Source organism: Melanotaenia boesemani, chromosome 1 (genome assembly GCF_017639745.1).
Source record: "Melanotaenia boesemani isolate fMelBoe1 chromosome 1, fMelBoe1.pri, whole genome shotgun sequence".
NCBI lineage: Eukaryota > Metazoa > Chordata > Actinopteri > Atheriniformes > Melanotaeniidae > Melanotaenia > Melanotaenia boesemani.
The window spans coordinates 22679613-22695549 of record NC_055682.1 but is presented as its reverse complement, the minus strand read 5'-3'; the positions used below and the strand labels follow the sequence as shown (position 1 = coordinate 22695549).

At 37.7% G+C, this 15937-nt stretch overlaps 1 protein-coding gene across 5 annotated transcripts in view; it reads right to left on the bottom strand.

The window, feature by feature from the left end:
* The window catches only part of furina (furin (paired basic amino acid cleaving enzyme) a), a 74354-nt gene that overhangs the window by 20883 nt on the left and 37534 nt on the right, over positions 1–15937 (bottom strand). For all 5 annotated transcript variants that reach the window (XM_041991393.1, XM_041991401.1, XM_041991428.1 and 2 more), the window contains exons 4-7: positions 12165–12260; positions 8834–8962; positions 8578–8654; positions 2636–2724 (exon numbers count right to left, since the gene is read on the bottom strand). In XM_041991393.1, coding sequence (XP_041847327.1) covers positions 2636–2724; positions 8578–8654; positions 8834–8962; positions 12165–12260 — 391 coding nt within the window. The remainder of the gene's footprint in view (positions 1–2635; positions 2725–8577; positions 8655–8833; positions 8963–12164; positions 12261–15937) is intronic.

The following is a 15937-nucleotide window of genomic DNA, read 5'->3' as shown; positions in this document are numbered from 1 at the left end:
TCAAAACTTTTTCCATGCAAGCCACACAAAACGAAACAAGGTGTAACCATAACTAGCGGTTTGCTATGAAGTCGTGTCTTCGTGTTTAGCGAGCAGACATGAAAGTAGCATCTCATCCAACTGCATTCATGAAAGCCAATAAACCTGTTTCACATTACATTAAATTACTCCTTTAAATATGAATCAGTGGTTGGTTAAAAAGGACAGCAGTGAGTTGAATGGGGCAGTTTGAAGGATAGCAGCTCTGAACAAATGAGTTTCTTTCATTTTTTTAAATGTTCATTTTTATCTAAATGACACACTGGCATGAATCAACCAGCTTAATAGCAACACTTATAATAATAAATCTGGCCTGCCACTTCAAAATGATCATTAGCGTTTCTGTCTGAACATCAAGCTGTTCAGAGATTCTTTAAGACTTAGAAAGTCTGGACTCTAGTATTTCCATGCTGTGTATGCATCTGTTTGGTGTTCAGAGACTAACTGGCAAGTTGCTTCACCATATACTAAGATGGAGAAAAAGATTCACCAAGAATAAAAGGACGTTTTCTATATTTTATAATGCAATATCAGTCAGATCCATTTATGTAACTTCATAATGACACTTGTGTCATTTAGTATACTTTTTATCTGGAAAGAGGATTAATCTTTATCACGTTAAAAAAAACAGGCAGAGGGCTCAGGAAGATAAACAGAAGGGAAAAGAGAGTGAGCTGGATAAAGAGCATCTAAACAACACATTTTGCTACATCCTGGAGTCAGAAGACCAGCACATGCTCAGTACAGGAAATAAACAGGAAATAATCACTGATGCAAACACACAAGTGCAATGGGCTGGTAGCGGAACAACAGGAATAAACGTGGTTCTCTCTAACAGAAAATAAAGTGATATAAAAACATGATGAAAAAAATCCAAACTGTTCATAATATTACTTTTTTAAAAATTTATCAGAGAGCTACTAAATCTTCTTTTAAAGAATGGGAACTGATCCTCTAAAATCTGTTCCTTCCCTGTAGGCTGCAGCAACACAACCCATCACCATACAAAAGCCTTTTTAGGACAAATTAATTTTTTACAATATTGTGACATGCTTAAGGCTTTTGTGTCTTCTCATAAATTCTCATTCTGCTGTGTGCTTCTGACAGCAGGCTAATATTTGCTGACTCAAAGGTTGGTATTTGTTCTAAACAGATGATGATGATGATAAAATTCACCTAACAGTTCTTTTATGGTGACAATCAGACCCAAACAGCCACAGTGAGAGTTTCAATTCAAATCAATGTCCAATTTAATGAGAATATTTATTCGTTGAGAGAACTACGTTCACTGAGAACGGCAGCGTAACATGGCAGTACATCAGATGCAAACAGCAAGCTATTGAGAAAGTACACAAGTTTGCATATAAAAATTCAATAATCAATCACCATAATTGATTAGCTCTTTATTTTATGGGTATTCTGGTCTAGAAAACAGTCAAATATGGTCATTAACAACTCTTTTAAATTATATATTTTAATTACAATAAAAATAAATAAACTCATCTGAGAAGCTGTTATCTGCTCTTTACTGATTAAAATGAATGAATGAATTATTGAACGAGCTGCTGATTCTTATTCTTTTGTTTTCTAGCCCATTTCAACTTTACCCACAACACACATTTAGCTTTGGGAAGGGACGGTACATCTGAAAAATTGGATCAGGTAAAAGCTAACAGAAAGCAGAAACATTTTATTGTTTTTTACTGGTGTTTCACATACTGGGAGAAAGAATCTTACTGGTTAGACTGACTGTTCAGTATGTTTTACATACAGGGCTTGTTGAAGTCAGAATTCTATCACTTCCAAACAGCAGGCACTGCATTGTGACAGGGTGGCAATAACAAGCTCCCAATGTGCATTAGGATGATTTGACTTCATCTCGTCTGTGTTGTCAAATAAATAATGATTTTGCAGCAGGTGTTTTGCCTACAACCAAAGAGATGTTTATACTTGCAGTACAGCAGCTATTGTATTTCTATCACTGACTTGTTCTGAGACGCCACCAATAGACAGATGTCTTTGCATATATTGTTATGGTAGTTTATTAGGTGCATGTGCAATTCGAAGCAATCTAACAACTGAACTCTGCTACAAGCCCAGTCCTTACAAAGCCTGTGGTGCTGAATTTTTGCTGAAGCAATGCCAAATATGTGTTGGTCCAACTTATAATTTATGTGGGTGTTGCTGGTGTTGGTTTTGTGCTGAAAGGTATTTAAAATGTTTGTCTACAGAGTTGATAAAGCAGAGAATGTGAAATGAGTTACACAAGCTATTTCTGTTGAACATTTCTGAAAACTGTGAGTGTGACAGTAAATTAACACAGATTCAATCAGAGCTAAAGCACTGTGTCGTTTTAGCAACTACAGTATACCTCAAAGCTGTTACTTCATGCAGAACCAATACACTTACAGCACACTGGCAATTCCACACGACTGTTGTAATGCTTAAAAAGATTTAGTGGCATGCTGTGCCCGAGACATACACCGAAAATAACACTAGTGCTGCAGGGCCAGTATTTCACCTGCTCTGGCAGTGAAATCCCCCCAAAGAACTAACATTTACTTCAGTGATATCAATTTATTCATATACACCGTACCTCCAATCTTTGCATTGTAAGCCACACCAACTCCACAGATCCCATTATTAGCCACTGCTGCCACTTCTCCTGCACATCGTGTTCCATGCCTGGAGAGAAGACAAAATGAGAAAGTGAAAAAGAAACCCATTTATTCTTGTGTCATTCACATACTGATATAGCTCCATGCTGTATATTCAACCACACTTGAAATACGTGTCTAAAAGAAGTTGAATGTGAAATAATTTGTTCCACTGTGCAGTTTTTGAGCTGCAGGCTGAGAGAAAATAAACCAATAGATACAGCTTGTTTGCTCTGATTGCTTTAAACAAACAAATGTATTAATGCACACAATCTATTGTGCATTATCTCCAGCAGTGCAGCATTAGTAAAGCTGGAAGCCCGAACACCTGTCATGTAGTCAAGTGTAAAAAAAGAATTAAAAGCCAGACATAACACATGAGAGAAACCTGTGAATTAGATTAGCCATTTTCATTAAGTATGAATATCTGTAGTGAAATCTAGCTTCAGGCACCAAAGTGTAGAAATCTAAAGAGAGAGAGAGAGAAAAAAAGGGCTTCACAGGAGCTGATGATCACATTCCAGTCAGGTGCCTGCCAGATGGATATGCATGCACCCTTGAAGCCCTTCAAACCATAGTGCAATCCCATTGGACAGCAGCCATGCATGGATAACAATGCTGGATGCTGGGCAACTTGTTAACTACTGAGGGAAACATGTTAGCCAAAACCAAATGATCAAAACACTAGTTTTTGCAGTCACTGATAAAATGTACTGCATTTTATGTCAGCTCTAATGTGTGCCTACTTTGTAGCCTACCAAAAGCACAGTTTCTACTCACTAGTTAAGACTGGACCCTGTTGCCTGACTTGCATTTTAAGACAGGTCAGTGATAACAGGAGGCAAAACACAAGTGAAGCTTATATTTAAAATAATTTAAGACTTTTTGTTTCATTAACGACACTGGCATGATGACAGAATGTAATTCAGTCATTTTCCAGAACTCTCAACACACCATGATAAGCCAAGAAGGCAAAGGCTAATGTAAATACCACAGTCAACACCATTGCTGCGCCTACAATGTCTTGCTGGATTTTGTTTAGAGAGCGACGAGGCCTGGCAGCAACATACAGAGAGGAGACTTGCTGCTGGATAAAAGAAGCAATGACTTACACACCAAAGCCGACATGCTCTCTCGCACTAATGTCATCCGGGTGATTTTCCGGTGAACTGTATCACAACATTCCTGGATGTTTCAGTCTGCTGACATTGGAGCATTATGTTTACATGAATCCATGTTTGTGATACAGATGATAAGGAGAAGCCCAGGTGGCTGCGATGAAATGCCAGGCATGCTAAGGCATATCCTTCCACGGTCAGCTGGTTCTTTTCCAATACTGCTTGATAAACTAATGACATTCATTCACACTGCAGACTAACTTATGAAATACATGGATGCTCTTACTGAGGTAAACCCAATTATGCAAGAACTACATGCATTATCAGGCTTTAGGGAGTAATTATCGTGGGAGGGACAAAATAAATGCAAAACGATATCTGCTCTGACTCACTGTTTCAGGCCAGTAAAAATGTGAGGAGTTCATAAAACTTTCTTAAATTTCTTTTTTGAAAGCCGCCTGCCCCTAAACACATTCAGCCTGGCTTACAGGACTCTCTGGTTTAATGAGTTTCATTATGGTATCAGCATTTTTTCCCTTTTCGTTTCCCAACATTAATTTCACACGGAACTGTTTCACATGAATTGAAAAGTTAAGATTTTACAATACACACAAAGTGTTTTAAGTAATGTGCTGAATCACCCTGAGCAACCAGAAATGCACTTTGACACTGATTTTGCTAGTCTATGGACAAGCAAGGGTGAAATATTCTTCACATAGCATTTAATGTTGGTGGTGGTGGAGATTTGCTGGCTAACAAATCAGTCCAAAAGCTCATGTGGGTGTTCAGCCTGAAGACTATGGCATACAATTCACATCACTTTCATACACAGTGATCAGCAGGCTCATGGATGAGACCCTAATTTTAGGAGAAAGACTTAAAAAGGTTCAAATATAAACCATTTTTTATCTTATCAATTAGAAAAGAACCTTTAAAACTAGAACACAACTGTGAAATCCCAACAAGCAAGGACCAGGTTTTTATTATTATTTGTTAACAAGCTATAATGAAGGATATGGTAAAAAAAAATCCCAAAACATAACACGCAATACCCATCAACAGGATGAGAAAATCATGTCTATTCAACTTATGGCGAAAAACGCCCTCTGACATTGAGCAAGACGTGACTTAAGTCATGAATGCAGACTTGCTGACTGTTCCTGATTTCCACTGTTCTGAGGTCCTGACAAAAATGACATCATGAAATCAAACCTGGATTGAACTTCTGGTTCAGTGCTGGGAAAGGATATTAAGGAGGCGACAGAACAGCACAGCAGATCCGGATGTCAAAGGAAATACAGAAACACATTGTCTGCACGAACAAAGCTGTTTGTCAAAAGAAGTGCAGCAGCATTTGAATCAGTTGATAGAAAGTACCACAGATTAATTATCACTGCTGTAAATCTGCCTGATGAATTGTAAAGACTCTCCCCAACTACACCCACTTTTAAAAATACACTAGTCAACATGCGCTGTTGACAAGTATAATTGTTGAAAATGACCATTTTTAACCAAATAAAATAACACTGAAGGAGGAGCTGTTAAGTCACCCGATTTTTTATCTCTATAATTATGAAAACTTTCTAAAATATTCATGTCTAGACGTGCACAACTGCAGTGTGAAGAATGTCCCAGCAGTCATTAAATGAGCTTTAAGGAGAAAAAAACAAACTTCAATGATGCAAGAGAAAATTATTGTGGATGCCTCCAACACAGGTATCAGCACGATTCAGAGCCTTTTACTGAAGTCACAGACCTTATTTCCTCACAGCATCATTTTTACTTTTGCACAATTATGACAAATGTCACAGCATGAAAAACAGGGTTTAGGTTTCCTGATGCAACTTATTCTTTGCAGAATGTCCATTGGTTCGTGGCAAAAGAAACTGGTGAAAAAAATTAATAAAACATTCAAAACACCTTTTGTTTCTTATAAATTGTACAATTACTCAGGTTTCTTGCATCATACATAATGGCAATTACAGGAAATTGCAGTGAGCAGAAAGCAATCTTGTTCAGACAACAGCAAGAACAAACCCCATGGCAGAGTAACTCAAGTTACAATAACTATGGTTGGCTGTGAGCTCGAGGCCAATAACGTGATCCGTATTCAGAATCAGAGATGGCAGAACCATCAACATTGTACAAAACCTAAATATTCTCTCTGAGGACACACTAAGGAGACATGTTGGTGTCATACATTTAGAGTGTGTGGAAACATAGCAAAGACAGGAAGAGGCACAGCAGCAATGTCATAAAATATGAGAATGCAAATGCCACTAAAGCATTTTTTTTTACTGATAAAGCTTTGTTTTCCGTTGCTGCCCAAGTAAACAATAATCCCCTAGGGTGTACCATCTATAAGAAATTGGTTAAACCTTAAATTTGTCTCTGATGCAACAAATGACTGCCTGAGACAAACAAAAAGAGAAACAAAAAGAAAAAACAACACTGCATTTTTCAATAATTATCAAATTATTAGTGCTCTTAATAACACTATTCTTGAAAGATAAAGTTTTCCATTAACCCCAGAGAAAGCATGATCCCTGTGGAATAGGTTTGATATTGCCATGTTATATTGTGAAACATTTGTTCAACATCATATTTGTGTTTATCTTCGAAATCCTAGTCCTCCTTCGTGTTCTGTCTTGTATGTAACATCTGGCATTCATCTTTTGCCCTTTAAATCTTGTCTAAGCTTAATTACATAACAAATGAAAAAAAAATTAATAAATACATTTCTCCCGGCTGCTGATAAGTGGCATTTGCAGTTCATTATTCTCGTGGCTTCACTGAACCTTTAAAGGTAAATCTGAACTGCTTCGCTCTGCTCGCACTTGAATCTGTTTATGGTTCTGTCAGTTAACTAATGAGCTGGCCTACAGAACAAAAGCTCTGGTGATGTTTATAGAGCACAGCAGAGAGTAAATGTCTAAAGAGAAATCTATGTACACTCTGGTAAAGTCAGACATTACCATCTAGCTGCTTGCAGTTCTGATAAATAGGTCCTTTTATTAACTGCTGTGTTGGATATTTCAGAATTCAGATGAATCGACAGTCTAGACCGTCCTTCGTACTGTTCATTTTATTACTCCTTTTTTAAAAATAAAAATTTTATATGATTATTGTAAATGATGAATAAAAATGACTGTGATAGTCATAGTTCAAATTACGTTAGCTAACCCTGGATTAATCGGGAGGAAATAAGCATGGCTAAATTGGCACACTTTTATCCACAGTTTGGTCCAGAAAATGCATATTTGGAAAGTATCCTGATAGGAGTCAGAGAAAACCCTGGAAAGAGAAACATCTAGATCTGGATCACATTTTGCTTTAGATAAACATGAGGGTGAATGGTCCTCACTGCTGCCCATATGCTGGGGAATAAAGACAGCTTTATAGAGGTGAACAGAGTTGGGCTTTCAAACACAGAACAGACGGTTACAGTCTCGCACAACCTTTCGCCATTTCATGCCCTCCCAGAGCTTGTTTACACATGTATCTGCCCCAGCCCCACTCTAAAGGGAGGATAACAGACAATCAAGCACACACACACACATGCAAATATTCCACCACTCAATTAATCCAGGTACAAGACAGACACAGAGGGCTGGGTGGCACAAGATAAGAGCTGATCAGTATAGGGGCTGCAGAGAGGTGCTTCCAAAAGGCAGGAAGCCTCCAATAAGAGGGGAATTAGCTGGGCTCTGGGCCACAATGAACCGCTAGAGGTTCTTAAGTCTGCTTTGGCATATATTTAGGAAATGTGGAGCTGCACCTGAGGGATTTTCACCCACATTTTCTAACAAGAAATTCCACCATTTCAGATTTTGTTAACTGGGGGGATTCTCTGGGGCTTGGCACACCATGGAGAAGCGAAGGTCTGCTGGGTGCACTATTTCCCTCTTAAGACTTGCACTCTCAGCTGTGTGCAGTTCTTCTATAAACAGAAAACCTATTTAGAGTATGAATACAGACATTCTACAATCATCTTTACCCACTGCCAGATGAACCATTAACATAGCTGCAGTATGTTGGGATCATTCTGTAGCTTTAAAGGTAAACCTACAGCCTCCCTAATCACAGTCCCAATCCCATGCCTGTGTTTTAGTTGGAGACACTGAGTTTGCCCAACTCTCATCTTCTCTGCCTGTCATTAGTAATCACCCTGAGCCCCAAGTTAAAAAAGCTTCTTAGGCCAGCAGCCCACAAACAGCAGATTACTGCAAATCAGAAATTAAAATGAGGAGTGAGGCAGGCAGTGAGGATAAAGGAAGACGAGCAGGGGTCTTTCTGAGCCAAGAGATTTGCCGTTTCATTAATGCTGATGAACTTAATTCAATCTCATTCTCTGCAAGACATCACAGTGGTGGTAAACAACCACTAATGCCATCTGGAGATGCCATTGCAATAAAAAGCTGTTTTCTTCACACAATACCTTAATCCTAGTTTAGATGTACTCAAACTATAGAAATTGTCTTGGTGGCACTTATGTGCTTCAGGAAGCCAAATTAAATCCAAAGCTCTGAATAAAAGAATGAAAGAAACAGCAGGCCTTTAATTTACTCGTCAGTGAATAGGAGCCAAATGCTTTTCATATTTTAGTTAACAATTATCAGACAATAAAGAGGTTTGAGAAAATTGAACAAGTACAGTTTGATTTAACACATACCTCACAGGGGCAACATTTACAGAAACAAGAGGGCTTGGTCACAGGAAGGACAAAAACAAAAGATTAAACTGGTATCTGCTTAAACCTCTACCTGTTGTCATTAAGCTGTGTGTATCGAGGCTGAGGATCCGGGTCCCCATCATTCACATCGTAGCTGGCATCCGGATCCTTAAGAAAACAGTCAAACAGTTAGTGATGGCTGTAGAAACTTTTGGTGATTTATTCATTTTACCTGGGGAAGTTTTTCAAAATATCTACAAATATCCCAAATTATTATTGTTTTTTTTCTGTTCAAAAGCCTCCCAATTAAAAAATATTGTTTTAGGTCATTGAGCAGTTATACTCACATAGTTCTGCATCAGGTCAGGATGGCCCTTCTCTATTCCATCATCTAAGATGGACACAACCACACCTCTTCCTGTGTACCCCATCTCCCATGCAGCTTTAGCATTTAAGTCACGGTGGTTGCTGTTGTACTGAAAATGAAGAAGGCAAACGCATTAGGTTGAATCTGAGAAACATTTATGTGCTGACAATATGGACTTTTAACTAAACCTGGAGGGGCTTTCCTTAAAAAAAAAAAAAAAAAAAGAAAAAACTGAGATAAAAATTGAGCTTTTAACTCAGAAGATGAAGGGGAGATAGTATAAGGTATCAGAGAGTATCGTTTTTCTCAACACTTGCCCTCATTACACTTTGTAATAACTTCCAAAAAAAAGTATCAGTGAAGTGGATAATGACACACACTAATCATTCGGCATGCTTTTATTTTTATAGGCTTTTGACATTTAACTTGACCTTTAATTAAAAGCCATGTCTGGCTTTTAAAAAGCTCAAAGCTAATAGCTCTTTATTTCAAAGTTAATCCTAAAATATAATGTATCTGATGTGTCATTCATAGCATTTCACTCTTAGGACCTCATGTGTGTAGTCTGTCAGACAGAATTAAGTTTATTTCTAAAGATTGTAATACTGCTGACACTTAAAGCATCTATGAGGAAATCAATTAAAAGTTGAAAGTTATTTGCAAAGATGATTCATAGTGAAAAAGGACCTTTATGCCTGACTTGTTTAAATTAAATTTTGCTTATGACGTTGTGTTAAATGCCAGCATCCTTTCAGCACACTGACTTCATCTCTGCTTCTTAACCCACCATTGATTTCAGCGGAGAGATTTCCATTTCATCATTAAGAAAAGTAAGATAGATATTAAATGTGTATTCTTTACAGAAGGTTGATCATTAACATATGTTCATGAATGAGAACCTGCCAACAGAACCACCCACACTCCCCATCTGACCAGTCAGCTTCACTTTTTAGAAATTTATCTGGTGAAATAAGAAGGGACAACATTTTACTGTTACCTGAAAAGCTTTGCTGTGTCTTTGCATTGAATAGCTTTAAGTACTTAGAGATTATACAACCAGTTCCACCAAGTGTAAAGAATAAAAAAAAAATAATTAAATGTATGAGAACTATGAACATTACTGGTAGTTTGACAAACTACAAATAAAAAAAAAATCGGGACTTGAAAAGACCTTGGGGAAAAATAACTAGAAATGAACTTTAATTTAAATTTAATTTCTGTCCTGTAAGACCATGCAAGTGCACAATCTATTACAACTTGCAACACTACCGGTGGCATTGGGCCTTTAATCAGTCGCCTATCAAGATGCAACTAACTAGTCCAAAACATGGGGGGTAGAGTCTGCTAAGGCAGATCTATTTTAAAGAACTGATGATGCAAGTCTGTTTTGCATCACCATGAATCTTCCTCTGCCTGAAGCAGCCTCATGGTAATGAAGGAAGAGTAGAGCAGAGCAGAAAGTTTCAGGAGTTGTTTTTGCCACCTTTAACAGGCCACTGTCTCAGTGGCACTCCTCAAGTCAAATGTCATAAAAAAAAAAACAAGACCACTTCAAAATAAATCACCCTTGTTAGGTAATGTTCCTTATCTCAGTTGCTGTGCCGTTTATACAGTAAACAGTTACTTTCTAAAAGCCCGACATTTAGAATTAAAACATACTGTGTGTATGCAAGTGTGTGATTGATGGTCAACTGGAAAATTAGTTCTGAAATTTTGATGGGTGCCAATACAGCTACTGCCCGTGCCCGAGAGAGTGGCAGCCATGTTACAAAGAGCACCTGTGGTGACAGTAAACGTGCTAATAAGAGTGGGAGGGGCTTCAAACAGACAAAGATATGTAGACACACCTATAGTACGATGTATAGAGTGTGTGCGTGTTATGAGTGCCACTCATTGCAGACAGCTGGGGCTTGTTCTACATGCAAATCCCTGGCCCTGACGTAAATTCGGAGTGGCTGGAGCAAATGCACCCCAGGTCTCCTCCCTGGTGATTGGCTCCACGCTCGGCCAATCAAACTGCAGCTTGGTGGAAAGAAGAAATAAAGGGCTGCTGCAGTGTTTAGTCGAGAGGGAGAAGTGGACAGCACAGGCTGCTTCCCCTCACCTTAGATGAGAGAAGCTGTTTAGCGCAGATGCCCTCTTCTCTTGGTTTGGCGGAAGAATGGTTGCTTTGCTTTTCTGGGTGTTTGCTGTGTTAAATGGTGGTCCTTTTGGTGCCAGGCTATTAAGTATTTACAGCAGGATTACTCCGGGCTGTTTGTGTTCCCTTAGGGGATGTAGGAATAGTCTTGTTTATTTGGACTCACCTTCGATATACACTCAGTTTTGATTTAAGCAGCGCTATACCTTAGTTTTTGTTCAGCCATTCAGTACCAGGGATGGGCATTTTAGGTGATTTTTGAAGTCGACTAATCAGGCCCTTTAAAATCGATTAGTCCTGACGTCATCGTAACGTTATCGATAATGAATTAAAGAAAATACTTTTACAATTTCCATTTGAAGATAAACCTGTTTGAGATATTATTTGTATATTGTGTGTGTTCCACAAACAGATGTTTTTTACATTGTTATATTTTTTACATTGTATGGGCTCTAGTGTCCCTTATCGTTCAGCAGTTCAGCTGCAGTTCAGCATGGAAATGAATAGTGCTGTTCACCATTCGTTTCCAGACAAAAATCGCAGTGTTTTTTTGCAAATTACATAAACCTGATGGGCTTGACATCGCTCCTTCTCCATTAATTTCCTATGGAACCTGCGCAATGAGGCGAAAATGGCTGCCCTCCTCCAACCAAGCGACAGGCAACATTCGTGCATATGAAATGTCTGGCTCGTTCACATAGACGGGCACACGGGGGCTTGCGAGGCGACACAAGAAAATAGAAAAATGTTTTTTTTTTGTCGTTGTCACATGGCACTACAACCAATCAGCGAGGGGCTTCATTGACTGACCAATGAGAGCAGGCTAGACAGCGCAGTCTGCAAACACTTTCAACATGGAGGAACACATCATTTTAGCTGTGTCTGACTTTAAAATACTTCATGCAAAGATTATAGAGATGTAAAAAAAAAAAAAAAAGGTGAATTTGTCCAAATGTAGTTTCTGGATTTGTCTTGATCAGCCTTGCAGTCAGTCATCAAATGATGATATTCACCATGTTGTTTCCTTGTTTGTAAAATAGGATGATGATCTTTTGGACAATAGAGTCAACAGGAAGATTTCTGTCAATTCGAACAAAATCTTCTGACTTTTCATACTTCATGCCTTGTCTGTCAAACATGCATTTGCTCCCCCTCGAGTGTTAATACTCACCAGGTACCACTGGTCTTTAAACTTGGGATCTGAAGGTTCTGCAAAGACATCTCTCTTTTTCCTTCGTTTCGCTACCTGTTGCTCTGCCCAAGTCACCTGTTTAAAGAGAGAACAAACACACAAGCAATTTAGTATAGCAAACAAAAACTGGAGTTAAAGATCCGCAAGAAAACAAACAAATAAAAATTAGACACAAGGAATGTTGTTCACTCAACTTAAGGAAATAAAAGATTTAAAAAATTAAATAAAAAAATTAAATAATTTTCCAATGTCCATGAGTGTCACCGTGCCAAATGAATTAATGGAGATCCTAAGTCTCAGTGGGATGACAGCAGAAAAAATGAGATTAGAGGCATAGGGGCATCGTGGACTCCCCGCTAATGAGACCCAATAATGAATTATAGAGCAGACCAAGCCTAATTAAAATTTTTGGTCAGTGTAAAATGGAATACACCAAAATTCATAGCAAGTATGGTTTATATAAACACATAGACCCACCTACAAAGAAAAACAGGTACAGTTTCAGCAAATATAACAGTAATAACAGAGGGCAAGTAATGCTTAAAGTAAGAGTCCCTGCTGAAAGTGTTGACAAAGGCAGTATGCATGCAGTGAAAATAAACCTGCATAGTACACCCTCTGCAGAACTGTGTTTGCTATACAGCAACACACCTGGGAAGACAAGTCACAAAGAAAAAAACATGTGAGAGCAGGAAGACAGAGAACTGCCTGCTGCAAGGACAGAGCACCTAAATGTGAAGGACAACTAAACCACCGTAGAGCCCTCTTTCTTTTTCTCTCTTTCTTCAGATCACTAGAGACACAAGAGTGGAAAAAAAATAATGAAGGTCACATTAGCTGCTACGTTGAAGCGCTGCCAGTTTAACATCCCAAAATAACCTGAAGAAAAAAAAAACGTCATAATGGAAAAATTGCACTTCAAAGGGCTGAAAGATTTGTGTTTGAGTTCAATTAATCTAAGTGGAGGTGATGTTTCCATCTGATACTTAGCACAAAGATCAGGCCAGCGCCATTTGTGTTTAAACTGTCACAGTCTAAGCACAAAGCAGGACAGCTTTTCATAGAACATGTGAACTCAGGGGCAAGACAACCAAGGGCCCTGTCACGTTAAGTTAAAGACAGATAAATGCGTTCAGCTTTCAACTGACACCCAATGTTCATGTGTTTTCTGTGGTTAAGAGAAAAAAAAACTAGTAAGATGTACCCAAATGATGAATGCAGAGATGAATCAAACAAAACTCATTTTCACAGAATGGTGAATGTGACAGTATACATTTAAAAAAAAAACCTTAAAGATATATCAAAACAAATGAAAAAAGGCTCTATAAACGTTTTGTCCTCACATTGTCAGTCTCTTTCGGAAACAGAAAAAAAATCCCATTTATTGCACATGAATGAAAAGAAAACCCTGTTTAATACTTCCACTGCAATAGACTTTCTTGCAAACAAGAAAATAAATCAAAAGGCACATACTGTCGCTATAAATAGTGTATTTTTTTATTTATTTATTTATTTAACTAACTATGATGAATTACAAGGACTAAGCACAGCTGAGATATTAAAAAACAAACTAAACATTGCTTCTGGTAGCATTAGATAAAATGATTTTAGATCTGAAATAAATTAATGAATTATTAATATCAGCTACTAAAACATGTTTTGTTTTTACAAATCAATGAAATCTTGTCTGTTTTAATCGAGACAGCCTTTGAAGTCTCACAAACATATACCGATGTGACAGCATGGCTACTTTAAATTAGTTTGAAAAAGGTTATGGGGATTAGAAAGAAAGGGTTGCAGACAGAGAGGCAGCTGATGGAGAGCTGCTCTTCGATGTCAAGTTTTAATATTGGCTCTCTGTTTGAGTAAAAGGGCAGCATTTATTAAAATGATAGTACACAGAAAGTAAAAGTTCACAGAATTTGCAGTTAGATAAAAACTAGGTTTTTCTTGTGCGTCATTGGGCAGGGTATGTGATTTCCCCACTCCAATTTTCTTATCTCCTTTTCAATCACATCTGAAACTTGGGTTTCACACGTACATGAGTGGGTCTGTTGTAACGTTTCCTTAGTGATTATGTGGTGGGGGAAAAAAAAAGTACAGATTCTTAAAAAAAAGGGGGAGGGCAACACAGGAGGCATGTAAAAGATAAAGTGGAAAAACAGTTTGATGCAACTTATGAGCAGTAGTTTGCGCCATTTCTTATATATATATATATATATATATATATATATATATATATATATATATATATATATATATATATATATATAAATACAAGTCCTTTGATGCTGTGACAACTCTTACATAAAACCACGACATGCAAGACAGCATGTCACATCTTCTATTCAGACCTAACTTCAAAATGTTACATAAATGTCAAGAGCTCTAGCAGGAAACTTTAGTTTTAACACAACACATAAAACTGGGAAAAGATGTACTGATTATGAATTATGTTCAAAATCTAATCCAAAACACCCTAATGGCAGTAAGAAAAAAAAAAACAAATACTGTACTTGGCCTTTTGAACAATTGGGTAGAAAGGCTTGAACACACAGCTATATGTAACAAGACTACTTAATCATAGCTCACAAACTTACTGCAAGGATGCGAATGAGCATCAGTGTAGAAGCTACAGTTTCCTTTAAGCTGCAGGCAATCAAGTGACACAAGATATTTCCCAATAATTTCTGAAGCTTTTCATCTTAATGTCACTCAGGTATTTGTTATGCCTGTCAAAATCCGGCAAAGATGTGATTTTCCACTAATTAATGTTTCACAGATGACTGCTTCGGTTCTAGTTGTAAGGAAATTATTGCACAGATTAGCAGCTTGGGAAAGTTGATGAAGCATTCACAGAATGAGGAATCAGACTTGAAGAAATATGTCCTCCTGATGGCACCGTACAATGTTTACCAACAGTGTGCCTAACTAGTCAGTGAAATGAAAGTCTCCATATACAATGCAAGTCATATCTCTCAGAGCCAAACTTCTTAAACAATTAACAGATGCTCCACTTTTGGCAGCAACAAACATTTCAACTTTATTTTTTACAGTTTTCACACGAAGAAGCTTTTGAAATTCTCAACAGTGTGTGACACAGTACAAATAATCCCAAAGTTTCTAAATAGCATTTTCACTATAAATAGGCTTTGAATACACACACGCACAAAAAAAAAAAAAAAAAGCCTATCTCCTACTTCCAGATCTATCCAAATGGAGAGCTAATGTTCAAACAGAATGCTTTGGCTCATGTTTAGGTGGAAAGTACTTTTCATCCAACAAACTGAATCCCCACCTACTCATCTTGCCCACCCACTGCTTCGTCCTTAATTATACAAACAGAGATTTCCCTCCCCGAGGCCAACTGTAAGCCTCAAATGAAGCATCTTTACATGAAGCAATACATTACCAGCTATAATACAAATCAAGTTTAAACTTAACGGATACTATTTTTTATCACAGTGATACAAATAAACAAATAAATAAACAAAAAAGACAAATTAAATTTCAAACATTCAGTGGATGGCCTGGTAAAAGGTTAAATTCATTTACCTGCCAGCTGCCATGTTGCATCTGCCTGTTCTTTCTTTTGGTTCAACTAACCAAGTAAAAACTCTGAAGTGAAATAAACTGTCCGCGGAAATAAATAACAGCAAAAACAGAGAAAAGGAGAAAACAGCAGAAGGCATGGAGGTAGCAGATAGGCCTAAAACCCTAAATCTTCAATAAATCCCATTAATGAGACTCTG